The 22,687-nt window shown below is 36.9% G+C and overlaps 1 protein-coding gene and 1 pseudogene across 6 annotated transcripts in view; one reads left to right on the top strand and one right to left on the bottom strand.

Moving 5' to 3' along the window:
* The window catches only part of RGS7 (regulator of G protein signaling 7), a 610,179-nt gene that overhangs the window by 139,489 nt on the left and 448,003 nt on the right, over positions 1–22,687 (bottom strand). For all 6 annotated transcript variants that reach the window (XM_024235701.3, XM_054560931.2, XM_054560953.2 and 3 more), the window contains one exon: positions 21,152–21,203. In XM_024235701.3, the coding sequence (XP_024091469.1) occupies positions 21,152–21,203 (52 nt within the window). The remainder of the gene's footprint in view (positions 1–21,151; positions 21,204–22,687) is intronic.
* Positions 10,139–11,436, top strand: LOC100939275 (heterogeneous nuclear ribonucleoprotein A1-like; annotated as a pseudogene).

The following is a 22,687-nucleotide window of genomic DNA, read 5'->3' as shown; positions in this document are numbered from 1 at the left end:
ATGCTAGCGTGGATGGAAAACTATGGTCCAATTTGCAAGGCTGGCTTACAGAGCACAAGGAGATACAGTTATGAAAGGGCTGGACTACAATAGTAGGCCAATAGATCTGTAGAGTCAGGTTTTTGTCATGTAACTTACTAACTATGATAGAAATGCATTTAAGAATATCAAATATGCTTTTCAAAGCTTTGTTCTTCTGCTTTTGGGACTAAATCATAAAGTTCAACCAAAAAAGCTTTGTTTCCCAAAGGACACAGCAGGCATTGATAGTGTACTGTAGCTGTAATTCTATAGTGACACCACATTGGTGACTGACAGAAATCTCTTGGGTGAAAGTGACAAAGCTGTAATATTTTCACAATGGACTGACTGATGTCTTTGGAAGGTCTGTTTGATTTCAAAGGACATTTATATTTTTCTGTGAAGGTGAAAGTATATTAGACCTTTGTGATGAAAATCATCTGACTGCATAATAAGCATGGAGATAAATAAAATTATAGTACTAGTAAAAAAAAAAAAAAAAAAAAAAAGAATATCAAATATTTCTCTGGCTCTTGACACAGTTGACTTAACCTTTTGCTGTCTAAGGAACTGAGGCTTTCCTGCTCTGGGTGCTACTGGCAAATGTTCTGGTACGTGAAGTCGGGATGCACAGCTTCAACCACTGACTTATCAGTGCAGCCACCTGTGTATCGCAACTGGCCATTAAATTAAACACCGAGCCGCCTGGGTTTAGTTCAGTCACTTCCGTAAGTGTATTTAGCATTGGTAGCCCTGCTTTATTAAAGTGCAGCAGATGTGCTCTTCTGTCCCTTCTGTTTGTGGTTCTTCGGGAAAGTTCTGATATTTGCTTTTGTTTGTGCTTGCTTTCGTATTTTTATATCTTGTATTTATCCCTGAACATATTTTGAACATTTTTTTAAGGAAAGAAATTCTTTTGTGTATATATAGATACTTGCATGATATACTGTCATCAAGGTTCCGTTCCTCAAAAGGTCTTGCTGCTGTCAGGTGTGATGTACTCCATCCATCAAAGTTCTATGGAACACGGTTTGTATGTAAATAAATGTGGGGCGTTTGGCCCTTGAAACCGGAGGACATTACAGTAAGTGAAATAAGCCAGAAACAGAAAGTTAAATAACGCATGTGCTCACTCATATGTGGAAGCTAAAAAATAGTTGATCTTACAGAAGCAAAAAGTAGAACAGAGGAAACTAGAGACTGGGATAGGCAGGAGGAAGAGGGGTTAGGGAGAGATTGGTTAAAGGATAGAAATTTAGAGCTAGAGAGGAGGAATAAGTTCTAGAGTTCTGTAGCACTGTAACATGACTATAGTTAACAATAATGCATGGTTTCAAAGAGCTAGAAAGAGGATACTGAATGTTCCCAGCACAAAGAAATAATAGTGTTTGAGATAATGAATATGCTAATTACCCTGATCTAATCACCGTACATTATATGTATTGCAACATCACTATGTACCCTATAAATACATACAACTATTATGTGTCAATTAATTTTTTTTTGAGACAGAGTCTCACTCTGTGGCCCAGGCTGGAGTGCAGTGGTGTGATCTCAGTTCACTGCAACCTCCGCCTCCCAGGTTCAAGGGGATTCTCATGCCTCAGCCTCCCAAGTTCCTGAAATTAAAGGTGTGTGCCACAACGCCCAACTAATTTTTTTTATTTTTAGTAGAGATGGGGTTTCTCCATGTTGGTCAGGCCAGGCAATGATCCACCTGCCTCAGCCTCCCAAAGTGCTGGGATTACAGGCCTGAGCCATCGTACCTGGCCAATTAAAAAAAAATTTTTTTTAAAGAATTCTCTAGTTCATTCCTACTATATCCTGGGCAAAAGCTAAACATCTGTGCCAGATGCATTTATTGTCTTTCTATCTCTCTCCTTTCATTGACGCTTCCCTTTAATTCCCAAATAAATCCAACTCCCTTCCATATTGAACACCATACCACTGACTCAGCATCATTGACATCTTGCAGGGAGGTTCTTTCTCTCTCTTTTTCCCCTTATCTATTCATCCATCCATCCATCTCTTTCTCTCATTTCATTGCCAAATATTTGGGAAAGCAGTCCAAGGTTACTGCTGCCTTTGCTGCTTCACCTCTTATCCTCTCCCTGAAATCTGATCTCCCTACATCTCTCATTTTCTCTCTTGGTTCTTCTTCTGGTGATTTCTTCTTAAATGTTAATGTTCTCTAGGTTCCAACTTGGGCCCTCTTTTTGTCTTAGTCTACATGTCCTCTCTGAATGATCTCATCCATGACCATGGCTTTAACTATAACCTGACTCTAGTGACTCAAAAATCTTTCTGTCCAACACCAATCTCTTGTCTTTACTTTAGAATTGGATAGCCACTGCATACTGGGTGCCTATAGCTAAACATCCAGCTATCTGTAAGTCTTGTAAACACAACAATGGTATGGAAATCCAACTGAAAAACACTCATGCCCAGTGGACCATGAATTTAAGGCAAGTCTGATGGAGTGAGAAAAGCATAAAACCCAGTCAGAAACCTTGGGTTCCAATCCCGGCTCAATTGTTTTTAGTCATAGGGCAGGTCCTCTATCTATCTGACTGTGATTTTCACTTATAGAGTACGGCTTACTGTACTTTAAAGATTTCTGGCTGGGCGCAGTGGCTCACGCCTATAATCCCAGCACTTTGGGAGGCTGAGGTGGGCGGATCATGAGGTTAGGAGATGGAGACCACCCTGGCAAACACGGTGAAACCCCATCTCTACTAAAAATACCAAAAAAAAAAAAAAATTAGCCAGGCGAAGTGGCAGGGGCCTGTAGTCCCAGCTGCTTGGGAGGGTGAGGCAGGAGAATGGCGTGAACCCATGAGGCGGAGCTTGCAGTGAGCTGAGATCGCGCCACTGCACTCCAGCCTGGGTGACACAGCGAGACGCCGTCTCAAAAAAAAAAAAAAAAAAAAAGATTTTCTGTGAGGGATTAAATCAGATAATGTATGTAAAGGTGTGATGTAAGCTGGTAAGTGTTATTCCAATTTCTGATATGCTATTGTTTAAAATGTAGTTGGACAAGCAGGAGTAACATTTAAAATGAGACAAAAAGTACAAACCACCAGAAATGCAAATAACAAATTAATTTGTCCCAGTAAACTAAATATATAATGGTTTTTACACTTTAATGAACATCTGGAAGAGCTTATTAATAATGTCAATGCTTGAGCTACAGCCCAGATTTAATTGGTTGGGAAAGAGGCCAGTAATCTGTACTTCAAAATCATCCCGATTGTCACAGGCAAGTCAGGGCCACACTTCAAGAAATAGTGAAATATAATGCACTTGAGAGATGGCCAATCCTCAAAATATTCTAAAGACTGGTAAAGGCTTCAGAACTAGTTCCTTCTTGGGAAGCACATTGCTTCTTTCTCTGAGTTCAAATTGTAATGAATTTCATTACATATTCTGGGCTTTATACATTTCATTCCAATTCTGGGCTTTATACATAAAGCAATCATTCCTTCCTCACTCCCAACACACACACATAATTTTTAATATATAAATAAATATATATATTTACATTTGCATATTCTGTTTTCATTAATGGAATTTTTTTCCTGTATACTATGTAATAATGTAAAGACACAAAATAAAACAGACACTAATTAGGCATGTTTGAATATCTGTTGCTACCAAACATTTTCTATTTCTCTTTTCATATCTCTGCTGATGGGTTTAGACGAAAAGACTACAAGCCTGCATACTTACAGGGAGGAAGGAGCCAAACTGGAAACCAGTAGCACAGGTCGGTAGGAATTAATCTCAGCAGGCTTGCTTCAGCATTTGGAGAGACAACCAGCAAAACACTTCAAAGCTGTTGGCTCAGTTAATATGTGAAGCTATTTTTAGTACAACAGAGAGCCTTTCTAGAGATTGAGATTATAAACCAGGGATACATCCCAAACATATTAATACGGTTTTAATTTTATTTTACAGATACCATGTTTCAGAATATTTTAATCTCCATGTGAACAACTGTTTTTATTTTGTATGTATGCATGATATAAGTATGCATATAATACAGTTATATGCACGAGCATTACTCATATACATGCATACCTACATGTAAAAATCTGGGTAAGAGAGTAAATCAGATGTTTCAGTCCTTGTATAAATAAGGTAAAAGCCAGACCTTTTAATGACTTACACATTTGATCAGGAAGTTTTGTGTTTTGAAATGACAAAAACTTGGAATATTTTCGAAAGGAGTAGAATACTTTCGGCCATAATTTTCATTTTTAAGATGCCTTAAATGTTTTAGTTCCTTTTAATAAATAGTCTTACACAATGAGTTGGTTCTCACTGTCGTGTTAGGTAAATGGGTTTTGTTGTTGTTCGTTTTTGCTAAAATGGGTTTTGTTGTTGTTCGTTTTTGCTAAAATTAGCTCCTTTTTATTAAAGAAGTTATATGAAAGTCCATCACTTCCACAAATTAGGAGACTATACTACTGCAATTTGGCTGAATCAGTGGATATTTTTAATGTTGCTTATTTTGTGCTTTAAAATTGCAGTTATCCCAGAGCATCTGTAATTTTGAATGACGATGAGATATTCCTGGTAAGATGTAATGTTTTATTTTTCTTCCTGGATCTATCTCTGATCTTGTTCCAGGGCACATCAATTTAGAAACACTCATCGATTATGATAGCTTTGAGAACAAACATTGGAACATTAACATGCTAATTTTGTTCTTTACAGGTTGATGGTAGAAAATGTATAAAGTTTAAAAACATGCAAGTCTTATTAGCATTCTGCTTAGATAAATACAATCTTATTTTATTTCTCTCTCCTTTTATCCATGCCCTGCCAATTGAGAGTGCCAGGTTTCTCTCCTTTTCTGTTTCACAGCAACTCCAAAGCTAAAGGGAAACCAAGGGGGAAAATAATTACCTCAAAAGAGACATTTTCCATGACACTAATGGCTGGATTTCAGATACTTTCCAAAGCTCATTGGAAAGGGAGAACTCATGGAGAAGAAACAACCAACTTTAAGTATCCCATTACTCTCAGAGGTTGACTCAGAGACTATTCCATGTAGAAATACTGAAGGGGGTGTAAAAAAGAAAGAAAAGCAGAAACAAAATAAATAAATAAAAACAACATAGTCATGCTTTGTTTATCCTTCTTTCCCTTGCAAAAATCTGCTCTCTGGAGTCTGCTCTGGCATTTAAGGAGCTTGGAAGTCATCCCTCCCATCCAATCTCACAAAGAAAAAAAAAGCTGAAGAAGTAAAAACCAACAATTCCTCTTAAATCCCTCAGAGGACTGATGTCAGAGGGCAAACCATTGACCCCATGATTGGAGACGAAGACAGGAATGTACAGAGAATCATGACCTAGTGTAACAGAAACCTTTGGGAAAACCAACATCAGGATAGAAAAACTTAAACTGCAACTGATTAGTTGTTCGAGGCTCAATGTGGATTAATTTGAGCATTAAAAACTCCTTTGAGGATCAGGGAGCAGTTTTAAGGGGGCTAACACACATTTGTGACTTTTACTTCCAGGAGCCCTACTAGGTTTGCACAATGAGAGTCAGGGAGAAATTTCCTGATGCTTCCAACAAGGGAGAGGGAAAAAGTAAACATTCTGAAATACACCCAGGTCACTCTGTTCTTAACAATGACCTGTCTCAAAAGAAACTATATTACCCAGAGCCCAACAGACTGAGATTATAGCAGAGCCTAAACCACCTGGGAGTAGGGAAATATCCAACTCCAGCCCCTCTGTCCTTCCCATTGCACCTAAAGAGGAAAAACCCCAAAAACCCAAGGAGCACATGTGGAGATCACAGCCCAGGGGTAGAGGCTCACTGTGGGACTGGGTCCTAATCATCAGATTATACAAAGCATCCCCCTTCCCCTGCACCTTACCACAATACCAGTAGGGCTCCTGTATAATAACAGATGAATGCAACGGAAAGAACTGTATGACCCATACCTTATTTAAGAAGTTTCTAGGAAAACCCAAAGACAACAGCGGGGAATAAAAACAAGGACATCAGAGGAGATGTTAGCCTCTAAAGCCTCTAGCTACAGCAAACAGTAAACACAGCTCAATTACCAGCCGGATAAACATAAAACCTCACAGTAATGGCCTGTATGCCTCATTTATTTAGTACATCACATCCTACTGTCAACAACAAAAAAAATTCCAAGGCACACTAAAAGACAAAAAACACAGTTTGAAGAGTCAGAGCAAGCATGAGAACCAGACTAAATATGGAAAATATATGGGAATCATCAGATATGAAATGAAAAGGAACTATGATGAAATTCAAGAAATAAAAAACATAATAGAAATGAAGAATGAAAAATTAGTTCATCAATAGACTGGACACGATTGAGGAAAGAATCAGTAGAGTTTGGACATGTGTCAAAAGAAACCTCCAAACTGAAATACAAAGAGAAAAAAATGTATAAAAAAGAGAGGACATGTCAGGCACAGTGGCTCATGCTGTAATCCCAGCACTTTGGGAGGCCAAGGCGGGCTGATCACTTGAGGCCAGGAGTTCAAGACCAGCCTGGCCAACATGGTGAAACCCTGTGTCTACTAAAAATACAAAAAAAAAAAAAAATTAGCACATGGTGGCGCATGCTTGTAATGCCAGCTATTAAGGAGGCTGAGCATGAGAACTGCTTGAACTCGGGAGGCAGAGGTTGCAGTGAGCCAAGATGATGCCATTGCACTTCAGCCTGGGTGACAGAGTGAGACACTCTCAAAAAAAAAAAAAAAAAAAACAATAGAGAGAGAAAGAGAGGACAGAACAGAATGTCTAAAAACTGTGGGGTAATTATAATATAAAAGGCATAACATACACGTAATGGGAAAATCAGAGAAGAAAGAGAGAAAAGAACAGAAGACATATTTGAAGCAATAATAACTGAGATTTTCCCCAAGTTAATGATAGATATTGTTATGAGCTTAATTATGTCCTCCTTTTCCCCCAGCCTCAACTTATGTCAAAGCCCTAACTCCCAGTAACCTCAGAATGTGGCTGTATTTAGAGATAAAGCCATTAAAGAGGTAATGAAGGTCACGTGAGATCATAAGGGTGAGGTCCCAATCCAATACGACAGGTGTTGTTCTAAGAGGAAGAGACTCAGGAGATGGGCCTATACAGAGAAAAGGCCACGTAAGGACACAGGCGAAGGTAGCCTTCTGAGAGCCAAGGAGAGAGCCTCAAGAGAAATCAATCCTGCCAGCACCTTGTTCTTGGACTTCCAGTATCCAGAGCACTTCTATCCTCACATTTATTGATGAGATAATAAATTTCTATTGTCTAAGCCATACAGTCTGTTATATTTTGTTATGGAGGCTCTAGTAAATGAATCCACCAAGCCACACAACCAGGAAACTCAAACAACACCAAACACGATAACTATCAGAGCACCCACAGACATACTGTATTTTGACTTTAGAGAACCAAACAGGAAGAGAAACTTTGAAAGGAGCAAGGGTGGATGGGATGAGGGAAACCTTACCTGGAGAGAAAAAATAGAATAACTGCTTTGAATTTCTCATCAGAAACCATGCAAGCAAGAAGAGAGTGGGGCGATAGATTTAAAGTCTCTAAAGAAAAAACCCATTAACCTAGAATTCTATATCTTGTGGAATTATCAAAAGTGAAGGAAAAATAAAGACTTTCTTAGAAAAACAAAAACTGAGAGAATTTGTTGACAAGAGACCTGCCTTGAAAAGAATGTTTAAAAACAGTTCTTCAGAAAAAGGGAGAATGATGTAGGTTGAAACTACATAAAGAAAGGAAGACTATTAGAGAAGGAATAAATGAACATCAAAAAAAATCTCTTTATAGAAAGTTTCTTAATTGATCTGATGGATAAAAAAGTGTTCAAAATGATACCAGCAACAATGCAATCGGTGGTTATAGACTAAAGGAAAGGAATGACAGTAATACTATAAGAGATAAGAAGGAGAAAGTAGGAATACTCTGTTACGGGATACTTGCATTACATGTTAAGTGTACAGTGTTACCTAAAAATGAACTTGGATTCGTTGTAAATGTATATTGCTAACTCTAGAAAAACCGTAAGACATTTAAAAGGAATTATAATTGATACTGGGCAAAAAGGGAAAACAATTATATAAAATGTTCATTTAAAATCAGAGAAGGCAGAAAGAGACAGGAAGACAAAAGGAAACTAATATAAAACAGTTATAAACATTAATGTAACAGTTATAGATATTAAACCAACTATATTAATAATCACTTTAAATGTGAATGATATACATCAAGTAAAAGACAGGGACTATCAGAGTGGATATAAAACAGAACCAACTATATTCTGTTTACAAGAAACTCGCTTTAAATACAAAGACACAGATAGATTAAAAGTTAAAGGATGAGGAAAGATATGCCATGCTAAAACTAATCAAAATAAAGCTAAATTAGATAAATTAATTTCAGACAAAGACTCTAGAAAAAAAATTTTTCAGGGATAAATTTCTTTTATCACATAACAACAGAAGGTTCAATTCTCCACAAAGACATAACAACCTTAATGTGTGTATGCTTAACGACAGATCATCAAAATACTTGAGGTAAAAACTGACAGATTACAAAGAGAAATGGATGAATAATTACTATCATTGGAGGCTTCCACACACAGATATCTGTGGTTGACAGATCTAGCAGGCAGAAAATCAGGAAGGACAGAATCAAACTGAGCAGCACCATCAATCAGCTGAATTTAATGGCCATTTATAGAATAATTAATGCAACAGCAGCAGAATCTATAATCATCTCAAGTTCTCATGACATGCACCAAGATAGACCACATTCTAGGTCATAAGACACACCTTAAAAATGTAAAAGAGTAGAAGTCTTTCAAAGTATGATCTCAAACAATAGAATTAAACTAGAAATCAACAACAGAAAGAAGCTGGAAAATCTCAAAGTACCTAAAAATTAAACAGTACACTTCTAAATAACACACGGGCCAAAGAAGAAGTCTCGGGAGAAATTTTAAAGTATTTCAAGCTAAATGAAAATGAAAATACATGTTATCAAAATTCACAGGATGTAGTGAAAGCAGTGCCTAGAAGGAAATTGAATGCATATATTAGAATAAAGAAAGATCTAAAATCAATAATCTAAACATCTTAGAAAACTAGAAGAACAAAAGCAAATTAAATCTAAGCCAAATAGAAGAAAACAAATAATAAAAATCAGAGCAGAAATCAATAAAATTGAAAATCAATAGAGAAATTCAACGAAACCAAAATCTGGGTGCTTAAAACAATTAATATTGATGAGCCTCTAGCCAGGCTAATTAAGAAAAAAAAAAGAAGACACCAATGACTAGTATAATAACTGAAAAGTAGGCCATCACTACTGATCCCCTTTATCCTAAAAATAGTAAAAGAATATTACGAACAACTCAACCCCACAAATTTGATAACTTAGGTTAAAATGAACCAAGTTTTTGAAAGATACAATCTACTGAAACTCACACTAGGAGAAATAGATAATCTAAATAGGCTTATACTTATTGAAGACATTGAATCAACAATAACAACTTACCAAAACAGAAAGCCACCAAGCCCAGATAACTTCACTGGGGAATTCTACCAAACATTTGAGGAAGAAATAATACTCCGTACAATCTCTTCCAGAAAAGAGAAGCAGAGGAATATTTTCTAACTAATTCTACAAGGCCAGCATTACTCTAATACCAAAGTCATTAAAAAATTACCAAAAAGGAAGACTACAGACCAATACCTCTCATAAACATAGATGCAAAAACCACCAACAAAATATTAGCATATTATATCCAACAATGTATAAAATATTATACATCATGACCAGGTGATATTTATTCCATATATGCAAGAATGGTTGACAATTTGTACATCAATTAATGTAACCCATCACATCAACAGGCTAAAGAAAAATCATGCAATCATATCAATACATGCAGAGAAATCATTTGCCAAAATCTAGCACCAGTCATGATAAAAACCCTTAGCAAACTAGAAATATAGAGGAATGTTCCCAACTTGATTAAAAAAAAATGCCTACAAAAAACCTACAGCTAATATAGTACAAATGAAAAGTCTCTCTTCTCCCTGCCCTCATGCCTAAGTCAGAGTCTCCTAAAGAACCGAACAGCTGAGGAAGCTCTTCCTTGGAGGGCTGAGCTTTGAAACAAGGTGAGAGCCTGAGGGGCCATTTTGAGCAATGGGGAACACTCATGGACTGTGTGGTAATGAGAGATTCAAACACCAAGCGCTCCATGGGCTCTGAGTTTGTCACATAGGCCACTGTGGAGAATGGGGATGTGGCCATGAATGGAAGGCCACACAAGGTGGATGGGAGAGTTGTGGAACCAAAGAGAGCCGTCTCAAGAGAAGATTCTCAAAGACCAGGTGCCCACTTAACTGTGAAAAAGACATTGTTGGTGGCATTAAAGAAGACACAGAAGAACATCACCTAAGAGATTATTTTGAACAGTTTGGAGAAATTGAAGGGATTGAAATCATGACTGACCGAGGCAGTGGCAAGAAAAGGGGCTTTGCCTTTGTAACCTTTGATGGCCATGACTCCATGGATAAGACCGTCATTCAGAAATACCATAGTGTGAATGGCCACAGCTGTGAAGTTAGGAAAGCCCTGTCAAAGCAAGAGATAGCTAGTGCTTCATGCAGCCAAAGAGGTTGAAGTGGTTCTGGAAACTTTGGTGGTGATCGTGGTGGTGGTTTCGGTGGGAATGACAACTTTGGTGGTGGAGGAAATTTCAGTGGTCATGGTGGCTTTGGTGGCAGCTGTTGTGGTGGTGGATACGGTGGCAGTGGGGATAGCTATAATGGATTCGGTAATGATGGAAGCAATTTTGGAGGTGGTGGAAGCTACAATGATTTTGGCAATTACAACAATCAATCTTCACATTTTGGACCCATGAAGTGAGGAAACTTTGGAGGCAGAAGCTCTGGCCTCTATAGTGATGGAGGCCAATACTTTGTCAAACCATGAAACCAAGGTGGCTATGGCGGTTCCAGTAACAGCAGTAGCTACGGCAGTGGCAGAAGATTTTAATTAGGAAACAAAGCTTAGCAGAAGAGGAGAGCCAGAGAAGTGACAGGGAAGCTACAGGTTACCACAGATTTGTGAACTCAGCCAAGCACAGTGGTGGCAGGGCCTAGCTGCTACAAAGAAGACATGTTTTAGACAAACACTCATGTGAATGGGCAAAAAACTTGAGGACTGTATTTGTGACTAATTGTATAACAGGTTATTTTAGTTTCTGTTCTGTGGAAAGTGTAAAGCATTCCAACAAAGGGTTTTAATGTAGATTTTTTTTTTGCACCCATGCTGTTGATTGCTAAATGTAATAGTTTGATCGTGATGCTGAATAAATGTCTTTTTTTTTTAAATGTACATGTAAAGTTAGTCTGCTCTGAAGCCATCTTGGTAAATTTCCCCCAACATTGTGAAGTTAGAATTCCTTCAGGGTGATGCCAGGTTCTATTTGGAGTTTTATCCAACTTGCTTGGGTGGAGAAGCCATTGTCTTCAGAAACCTTGGTATAGTTGAACTGATAGTTACTGTTGTGACCTGAAGTTCACCATTAAAAGGAATTACCCAAGCAAAATCATAAAATTATTGGTTATAAAAATGAGTGTTGGCACATCCTATGCAATATACTAAACTGAATAATGGTACCAGATAAAATTATAGATGGGAATGAAGCTTGTGTATCATCCATTATCATGTGTAATCAATAAATGATTTAATTCTCTTGAAGAAAAAAAAAACTAGAAGACTTCCCACTAAAATAAGGAAAAATGCAAGAATGTCCCCTCTCACTACTCCTATTTGCCATTGTACTGGAGTCCTAGGTAATGGAATAAGACAAGAAAAAGAAAAAAAAGTATACAGTTTGAAAAGGATGAAATAAATCTTTGTTCAGGAAGACATGTTTGTCTAGGCAGACAATCTCAAAGAAACAACAACAACAAAAACTCTTAGAACTAAGTGATCATAGCAAAGTTGCAGGGTACAAAAAAAGTCAGTGGTTTTCCTATGTACCAGCAATGAAAAATTGAAATATGAATTTCAAAACACAATACTATTTACATAAGCAGCAAAACTTAGGCATACATCTAACAAAGTATATAGAAGATATATATTAGTAAGAGTACAAAATTCTTTTAAAAGAAATCAAAGATCAAAATCAATGGAAAGACATACCAAATATGTGAATAAGAAGACTCAATAATATTAAGATGTGAGTTCTTCCCAACTTGACCTGTGAATTCAGTGCAATCTCCGTATAAATCCTAGCATACTTTGAGGATATTGACAAACTGATTCCAAAGTTGAAGTGGAAAGCAAAAGACCCAAATTAGACAACACAATACTGAAGAAATGCAATGACAGAGAGTTGACACTACCAAGCTTCAAAAATGACTATAAATCTATCGTAATCGAGGCAGTATGGTATTGGCAAAAGAAGAGAAAAAATAAATCAAGGAAAAAGAATAGAGATTTCAGGAAGAGACTTAGACAAGGTGGAAAAGGTAATCGAATGGAGAGAAGATCCTATTTTCAAAAAATGGTGCTGGAACAACTAGACCTCTACATGCAAAAAAATAAATATAGACTCCAGATTTTACTAATTTCACAAAAATTAACTTAAAATAAATTATAGACCTAAAAATAAAATGTAAAACTATAAAACCTTTAGAATATAACATAGGAGAAAATCTAGGTGACCTTGAGTTTGGCAATGACTTTTTAGAGACAACATCAAAAGCACAATCTATGAGAAAAAATTGTAAGTTGGAATTTATTAAAATTTAAAACTTTGAGTCTTTTAAATACACCATTAAGACAATGAAAGACAAACTACAGACTGGGGGAAAATCTTTGCAAAACATACCTGATAAAGCACTGATATCCACACTATACAAGGGACTCATAGAATTCAACAATAAGAAAACAACAACCCAATTAAGAAATGGGCAAAATATAATATCTGAACAGAAATCTCAACGAAGAAGATACACACTTGGCAAATATGCATGTGAAAAGGTGCTGAATATCATGTTATTAGAGAATTGTAAATTTAAATAACAATGAGATACCATACCTATTAAATGGCTAAAATCCAAAACATTGAAAACACTAAATGCTGGTGAGGATGTGGAGCAACAGGAACTTGCATTCATTGCTGGTGGGAATGCAAAATAGTGTAGCCAATTTGGAAGACTGGAAGTTTCTTACAAAGCTAAATATACTCTTACCATATGATCCACTTTCCTAGGTATTTGCTCAAATGAATTGGAAACTTATGTCTTCAAAAAGAATCTGTACATGAAGGTTTATAGCAGCTCAATTCGTAATTGCCATATGTGGAATCGATTAAGATGTTCTTCAATGAGTGACTGGATAAACTATGGTATATTCATAAAATGGAATATTCAGTGATAAAGAGCAATGAAATATCCTGCCATGCAAAGACATGGAGAAACTATAACAAATCTTGTTAAGTGAAAGAAGAAAAGGCTCTACACTGTGTAATTCCAACCCTATGACATTCTGTAAAAGGTAAAACTGTGGAGACAGTAAAAAGATAAGTGTTTGCCGGGGTTAGGGTAGGGGTATGGATAAATAGGCAGAACACAGAGAATTTTTAGGGCAGTGAAACTAAATGGTGGATAAATGTTATACATTTCTGAAAACCCACAGAATGTATAACACAAAGAATTAACCCTAATATAAACTATGGACTTTTGTTAACAATTATGTATTAATCTTGGCTCATTAATTGTAACAAACGTACCGTATTATGGTAAGTTTTTAATTATAGGGGAAAGTATAGGTGGTATTGAGACATTGTATTGGAACTCTCTGCATATTTTGTTTAATTTTCTGTAAACTTTGAGCTTCTCTGAAAAAAATGAAGTCTATTAATTTTTAAAACTCTGCTCCCTAGAACATGATTTTAGGAGCCACTAACACCTGGCTTCAAAAACAGACATGCAGGGATGGATTCATTAAAAGTGAATGACAAAGGCTTGGAAAGTTCTTCAGAGGACAATAAAATAGAACTGTAGAGGCCCTCTTAAAGCTCTTATAAAACAAGCAACTGTGTAAATTAAATGCCAAAGATGGAATCCAGATGAAAAAAAACACACACACACAATCTGTGTTAACGAAATGGATATATTTGAAAGCGCTGCAATGTTTTAGATAAAGAAATAAATAATGTCTACTTTTAGAAAAATGAAGTTCTTTCATTTTCCCCAATATCTTAAATTCTCAGTTTTCTGATATTATAGATAATGAAATTATTAATGGGTTATGCAGATATTTAAAGCACTGTTATTTTATCAGCTATTCAAGGTTCAAGACACAGTTCTAAAGTCATATAGGCTATTAATTTGGTTTTGTTTTATGTGTTTATTTCAAAATTCTTTTAAATTAGTTCACCGTGTATTTGATCTCTTTAGTTGGTCATAAATCCCTTGTCATCTCTTCCCCAAAACAAAACTTTGGATATGGCAAGCTTTCTACCAATGGTAACTGACCAACTTAAAATCTGTCCCAATCTGCTATAATTATTTTATGTCAGCCTACAATTGCTGTGGTTGGCCAGCTAGAATACTTTCTTTTTGCTGGCCTCTTATTATCATGTATGAAAGATGTATTGATTCTCAACATCCTTTTATTATTACTTTAGTATGGTTTTGGCAAGCGGAATTTCATCTTGTCTAGTTGTTTGGGAGCACTAAGTACAATCTTTCTCCATGGGTCTGAAAACCTTCACAACATACTGGAGAAAAGACAGGCCTTCGGTTGAATATTTACTGAGGCATAAATCATCACCCTACAATATAATGTGACGTTTTGAACAACTTTAATTGTTTAAATTGGGAGGTTCTTATGTGGGGAACAAATTTTTCCTTCTGCAACTGTCATATGTTGGTTTTGCCATACACACCAGAAAGTCTGCATCTCTCCCACACACATCTCTCCCTTCCATACTAAATATATATTTTTTCTGGCTAAATATTCCTTGTCCTTCAAATTCAAAATTTAATCCAATTCAAAAATTAATGTGGTTACCATGATCTTGACAAAATCTACATTGTCATTAAGGTCTTTTAAGATAGCCCAAGAACCAAATGTAATATTAATTGTATTACCACTAGGATGGCGTGAGTGATGCAGTCACCTCAGGTGCAAAATCTAAGGGAGTGTCAAAAAACTCGGTAATCAAAATAAATAATATTTTAATGCAATATTTGAAAAAATAACATTAATCAAAAAAATATTTTAGTGCAATATTTGAAAAAATAAAAATGCAAAAAGTTCAAATGGACAAGGATTTGGGTGTGATGGGTGAGATGAGTCATACAAGTAAGTACAAGGGAGGCTCCTGTCTTTATTGGACATTTCAATTTCTTGGAGTTGAAATCCTATTTGGATATTAGAGATTCAATCCTTGAAAGGAGCCAGCCTAAAGACATTGTTCCATTTGTACTCATTTCTTTTTTTATATAATAATTTTAACTTTTAGTTTAGATTCAGGGGGTACATGTGCAGGTTTGTTACATGGGTATATTGCATGATGCTGAGCTTTGGGGTATGACTGATCCCAACACCCAGGTAGTGAGCATAGTCCCCAGTAGGTACTTTTTCAGCCCTTGCACCCCTCCATCATTTCCCCCACCAGTACCTGCCAGTGTCTATTGTTCTCATCTTTATGTCCATGTATACCCAATGTTTAGCTCCCTCTTATAATAAGTGAGAACATGTGGTATTTGGTTTTCTTTTCCTGTGTTAATTTGCTTGGGATAATGGCCTCCAGCTGTATCCATGTTGCTGCAAAGGACATAATTTTATTCTTTTTCATGGCTGTGTAGTATTCCATGGTGTATATATATTACATTTTCTTTATCCAATACACTATTGATGGGCACCTAGGTTGATTTCATGTCTTTGCTGTTGTGAATATCACTGTGATGAACATACAAGTGCACATGTCTTTCTGGTAGAATAATTTATTTTCCTATGAATGTATATCCAGTAATGGGATTGCTGGGATGAACAGTAGTTCTATTTTTAGTTCTTTGAGAAATCTCCAGACAACGTTCCACAATGACTTATCTAATTTACATTCCCACCAACAGAGTATAAACATTCTGTTTTCTCCATAGTCTTGTCAGAATTTGTTATTTGTTGATTTTTTAGTAACAGACATTCTGAATTGTGTGAGATGGTATATCATTGTGGTTTTGATTTACAGTTCTCTGATGATCTGTAATGTTGAGTATTTTCTTGTATGTTTGCTGGCTGCTTGTATGTCTTTTTTTGAGAAGGGTCTGTTCATGTCCCTTGCCCACTTTTTAATGGGATTGTTTCTTGCTTGTTGTATTGTTTAAGTTCCTTATAGATTTTTGATATTAGACCTTTGTCAGATGCATAGTTTGCAAATATTTTCTCCCATCCTCTAGGTTGTCTGTTAATTCTGTTGATAGTTTCTTTTGCTGTGCAGAAGCTCTTCAGTTTAATTAATTAGTTTTATTTCGTTTAGGTCCCACTTGTCAATTTTTGTTTCTCTTGCAATTGCTTTTGAGGACTTAGTGATGAATTATTTACCAAGGTCATCGTCCAGAATGGTATATCCTAGGTTTTCTTCTAGGATTTTTATATTTTGAGGTCTTATATTAATCTTTAATCCATCTTGAGTTAATTTTTGTATATGGTACAAGGTAGCGGTCCAGCTTCATTCTTCTGCATGTGGCTAGCCAGTTATTCCAGAATCATTATTAAATAAGGAATCCTTTCTCCATTGCTTATTTTTGTTGACTTGGCCAGAGATCATATAGTTATAGATGTGCAGCTTTACTTTTGGGCTCTCAATTCTGTTTCATTAGTTTATGTGTCTGTTTTGTGATGTATATAAAATGGTCATTTCTAGGACCCTTTGTGTGCAATGTGTGTGTCCAGAGGTACCAGTAAAAACCCTGCCTTGGCTTCTGTTTCAGTTTGCTACAACTGACACTGTCTCTACTTCTTACCAAAGCTCTCTTGAGCTTTCCTGTGCCTTTGTCTCCAGCCCACAGTGCAAGTCCTTAGTGCTGGATCTCTCTTGATGAGCAAATACATCTGGGAAAGCCCATTTCTGACTCCACTTTAACTGGCTTGAATTAGAATGCTTTCTGTATTTGCACACAAAATATCAGAAATCTTATCCAACTTGATTTTCAAAGAATGGAGTTTATAAAGATATAGGCCTTTTAGTCCGTATTGGCTTGTCTTAGTTATGAACAGAATCAAAACATTCCATTTTTCTATAAAACCAAGATAATTATGAAAAAGTAGTTTTTCATATCAACTGATCTATTGAGGCTTATGTTCAGCAGAACCTACTTGGTAAGTTTAAACTGGGGATGGAAACAGGTCAGGATACTAACAAAATGAAATAAACTTTTTTTGTTTTGTTTTGTTTGTTTGTTTGTTTTTTGAGATGGAGTCTCAGTCACCAGGCTGGAGTGCAGTGGTGCAATCTCAGCTCACTGCAACCTCTGCCTCTCAGGTTCAAGCAATTTTCCTGACTCAGCCTCCCGAGTAGCTGGGACTACAGACGTGCACCACCATGCCCAGCTAATTTTTGTATTTTTAGTAGAGACGGGGTTTCACCATGTTGGCCAGGATGGTCTTGATCTCTTGACCTTGTGATACGCCCGCCTCAGCCTACCAATGTGTTGGGATTACAGGCGTGAGCCACCACGCCCAGCCAATAAACTCTTCTTTAACCTGCCTTATGCAATAAAGTCCCTGTGCCCCAAAGTTGTCTTAGAAAAGACAGCCTAAGTAGTTACTGTGCTTTGGACTTCACAGCCCAAGTACATCACACCATCAATATCCTCTTTAAAAGCCAGGAGTGAGGTTTTATAAAAGTACGCTTTAAACAAATGGCAGCAGGAAATTCAAAGTTGGGTAATTCATATTGCTGCTATAATTTGTTTGCACCTAAAAAGAAAAATCGTAGAAAATGAAGCATCATTGCCTGCAGGTACAGACACGTATGGTGTCTGAGATCATTGTTATTCTCTTCCTCTCATTTTTCTCACATATTCTCTTAACGGAATAATTACATTATTGTAATTTACTTGTATATAACTCAGGCAAGCTAAGCACAACCAATAATATGTTTCTTCAGAGGAAAAAAACCCAAACATAATAATTAAAGAATAAATTAGTTACTGTAAGTAGCAAGTATTCCAGGTTTGGGGAGAAAGTGTAGGAGATGATCCCCTCGGAAGTGGACACCAATGGATGGTAACGTGTGTGGGAACAAGAGTGATTCCATCTTAGATGCTAATCCGCCATGTTGGCTCCTGATTAACCCTGAGTCTGGGAATGCCTCCAAGATGTCTAGTTGATGATTTACTCTCTATGTAGAAACACTTATTTACTCTGAGTTACACCTTTCCTCCACAACAATCCTTGATCTTGTTGCATACATCACCCGTAGCTCTGACACCCATAGCATTCTCTCAGCCACCCACTCCTTCCTTCCATAGCAAATATACTTTTCCTTCAGGATATATAAACCCTGGGTCTGGAAGGTTGTAGTGCAAAGGCCTACCTTTCTTGGGGCCTCCCAAGACCACGCTTCTGTCTGTAAGTTCCCCAATAAATCACCCTTTTCCAACAAACTGGATTTTTCTGCTCTATTCTTTGGTTTCTTGGCTCCTTCTGCATTTGGTGGACACTTTGCATATATGGCCCTTTCATGGAACAATGTGAAACTTAAACATTCAGCATTTTGGGACGATCTACTTTAAGAGATGTTCTGTAAATGATCTGCTGTGTAGGCCATGACATTTCCTTAGGCTCACCACTAAAACATCAACCTACTATAAAATGATAAAACATGAGCTTTAAATGTGAGCACTCTAACATATTTATGAAAGACACAACAGATGGGCAGAAAGAAACACTGAGAATGGGAATTTTATTTTCTTTTTAAATTTTTTTTTTTTTTTTTAGATGGAGTCTCACTCTGTCACCCAGGCTAGAGTGCAGTGGCACGATCTCGGCTGACTGCAACCTCTATTTCCCAGGTTCAAGCGATTCTCCTGCCTAAGCCTCCCAGGTAAGCTTGGATTACAGGTGTGCCCTACCACACCTTGGCTAATTTTTGTATTTTTAGTACAGATGGGGTTTCATCATGTTGGCCAGGCTGGTCTCGAACTCTTGACCTCAGGTGATCTGCCTGCCTCAGCCTCCCAAAGTGCTGGGATTATAGGCGTGAACCACTGTGCCCGGCTGGGAATTTGCTTTCCAACAGGGAAAAGAGGCAGTGTATCTGCCAGGCAATAATGACGACAAGCACAAAACACTAATTTCAATGTATTGAGTATGTGAGAGGACCAATACTAGTTTCCTTAGGTGTATTTATTTGAATTATTTTAACAACTTTAGAAAGTCAATATTATGATTTCTGTTTGAAAAGTGAGCAAACTGAGGCTCAGAGATGTTGCACGTCTAAAGTCACACAGTTGGTATGTGGTTATGACAGTACTTATGTTCAGGTCTGTCTGCCTCCAATGCCTGGGTTTTTCTCTACGAGCTCCCTCTTAGCTGTTCCAGTGTTCCTCCACCAGAATTTCATATTCTTTAGTGAGACAATCTCCAGGCATTATCCTAGGTTGAATAAAATGCTCCAGAAAGTTCTCCAACTCAGATCTACAAATCAGTAGTCGTTTTGTAAAATAACTTCTTTCTCCAAGGACCTCAGTTTTGAGGAATGTGTGCCCTGGATGAAGAAGCTGGCATTCTCACTACTGGAAAGAAAGAATTTTGTCTCCGTATTAATTTTTCAGTATTCTGGTTTTTAGATTTTTTTTTCATGAGTTATGTTAGTTTTGACTCTTTTGACTAGAGCCTGACCATTCTTGGATGATCTACTAAATTCAAGTTTCTGAAATGACACACATGAGAGATAGCTTTATTGATTTTCTATGAATTTTCTTATTTTTTCTTCTTACAAAAATGTCTCTCCAGGAGCAATACCAAAGACAGCCAAGCTGCTGCAAAGCTTCCCACTGCCTTTGTATATTATGCTGGCTCCTCTGCCTCAAACACTTGCCCTGCCTTCTCATCTGAAAAATCATTCCTCTTAAAATCCAGCTCAAATGCTATCAGTTCCTTTGAAAATCATTCTGGAAGACCCCAGGGAAAGTCAATTTCTCATTCTTTTAAACATTCATATAATTTTGCATATATCACTCTCCTATTCACTTGATACTCCACAGTAACTCCTTCTGTATAATTCTACTTTCCCATCTAGCCTGTGAGCTACCCGATGGTGTCAATGAACTCAGTCACCTTTGCGAACCTAGCATCTTCTACTGCACCGGCAAAGGAAGAAAAATACTCAATAAACACTTGCAGAAATGACATTTAAAAACCATGCAATCTTGTCTTTGAAAACTGTGCTGTTCAGGAAGATCTAAGAAGATGAATGCTTACTAGGGGCTCTTTTTCTCCTTGAAGAGCTTGAGTGAAATAATGGTTGTTCAACCAAGTTTGTTCTAAGTTCACTGAACTTGATTTATTAGCATTGAATTTTCTTTTTTAGCTTTTTTTTTTGTTTTTGCTTGTAATTGGCCTCTCCATGTTTAACACAACCCTCCACTTATAAAAATCATAGGATGCTTCATAGAACAGTGAGAAAAGCGGACCCTTGGGAAGTCAAGGGACTTACTAAAAATCACACAGCTAAGTGGGAGAGTTGAACTAGAACTCTGGTTCTATGGGCCTACTTTTTATTCTTTCTAGTAGGCCAGGTTGCTATGACAAAACAATAACCCCTTTAAGCTTCTTTATAGCTCTTTAACCTAATCAGAAGGCTTTCTTTAATAGTTGCAGAGGGCACCATACCACAGAGAAAATTGTCACGAGGTTTGATGACTTTCCAAAGCCGCTTATCAATTCAATGTTAAAAATATTGGTCCCATCCTGAGAACTGTGGTTTCCTTTTCTTAATGAAAAAAGCAATAAAACGCAAGTACACATCCATCTGGACATGCAGGCTGTCAATAATAAAATAATGAGAGATGGCACTGACCATAATCTGTGTTTTCCGGCTCCCAACAATTTGACGGCCAAAAATAGGGCGTCTGTGGAATGAAAAGAAGTGGAACCCAGGTTAGACAAATAAAAAATTAGTGGAGTTTCTGGCTGGCGAGCTGCATTTATCTTCCACAATTCTCTTTATTAGTTTGCTATATGTTTTATAATACAGATCATGTTCTAAGAGAGACATTGAAAACTCTTTGTCTACATGTACTTTGCTGACCAATTGCTCAGCTTCTAAATATGTGTAGTACCAGCAAGCAGGTATTTAGAATGTCATCCCTTTGCTGTAATTTTACACCAACTGACATAAAGGCAAAAAGGTCTGATTGTATATTCAAACAAAAAGTATTCATCCACAGAGAGGACTGAAAGAGTATTTATGTTCAGCAAGACTCAGGATGAAATATATTTAAATATAACAAATTGTTTTCTATGAATCATGTATCTCACCACTGCTTTTAGTAGCTCCAAAAAGCTCAACCAACTGATAGACTCTTTCTCTGAGATCTGACAATGATTTGCCTGGCTCCATTAGTCATATAATTCAGTTCTCAGCATTGTCCAATGAGATTAAAGCAACTTTTTACTCTCACTTTTAAAGACATTTCCTAAATTCCTCTTGTAACTAATTTCTACCATTTAGTAGTGTAACAAGGTGACTCCAGTCAATAGTAACTTAATTATACATTTAAAAATAACTAAGAGTGTAACTGGATTGTTTGTAGCACAAAGGATAAATGCTTGAGGGAATGGAGATCCCATTCTCCATGATGTGGTGACTGCATGTTGCATCCTTGTATCCAAACACCTCATGTATTCCATACATATATACGCCTATTATGTACCCACAGAAATTAAAATTATAAAATTTAAATTAAAAAAACCTACAAAACATAAATAAATAAAAATAGAAACATTTCCTTACAAAGACACCTGTTGCTCTAAAGTTTTAAACCGCACAAATCAGAGATTTTTTTTTTAAAGGAATAGTGTCTTAATTGAGTGATACAATCTATAAGAGGCAGAATCCAGATTCTGTAGAATTCTAGAAACTGATTGACTAAACTACAAAGAAAATGTCTGACCGAGAAAAACTTTATTATTATCATTAACATTTATATTTTCTAAAAGGACTTTCCTAGCCCTGCCAGCTGAACATGCTTGGCTCCTGACCACGAAGAAACCTGATGATCACTTGTCTCCTTATCAACCCCTAGTTCCTGGAATGATGAGGCCTGCAGGACTCACTGTAACAGTGATGGCAAACATCAGTCCTGTGGGTTTAATTCTATCTGTTAGCTAATTATACTAACTACCATGTGCAATGAGCATATTTGGAGTCATCTCTGATTCTCTGATCATTTTCCCCTCTAGAAGGGAGACTCTAAAGAAGGGAAAATGGGTAGGTAGGGAGAACTGTTTGAATCTCTACAGAAAAGTCTTTCCAAACTGTCTCAGAGGCCCCCCCGACCACCATCACCCAGGGATTTCGACTTACCCTCTGTTCTTTCTTGGGAATTATAGT

The sequence above is a fragment of the Pongo abelii genome, chromosome 1 (genome assembly GCF_028885655.2).
Source record: "Pongo abelii isolate AG06213 chromosome 1, NHGRI_mPonAbe1-v2.0_pri, whole genome shotgun sequence".
Classification (NCBI taxonomy): Eukaryota; Metazoa; Chordata; class Mammalia; order Primates; family Hominidae; genus Pongo; species Pongo abelii.
Note: the sequence above shows the minus strand (reverse complement) of the source record. Positions and strands in the feature narration are given on the sequence as shown.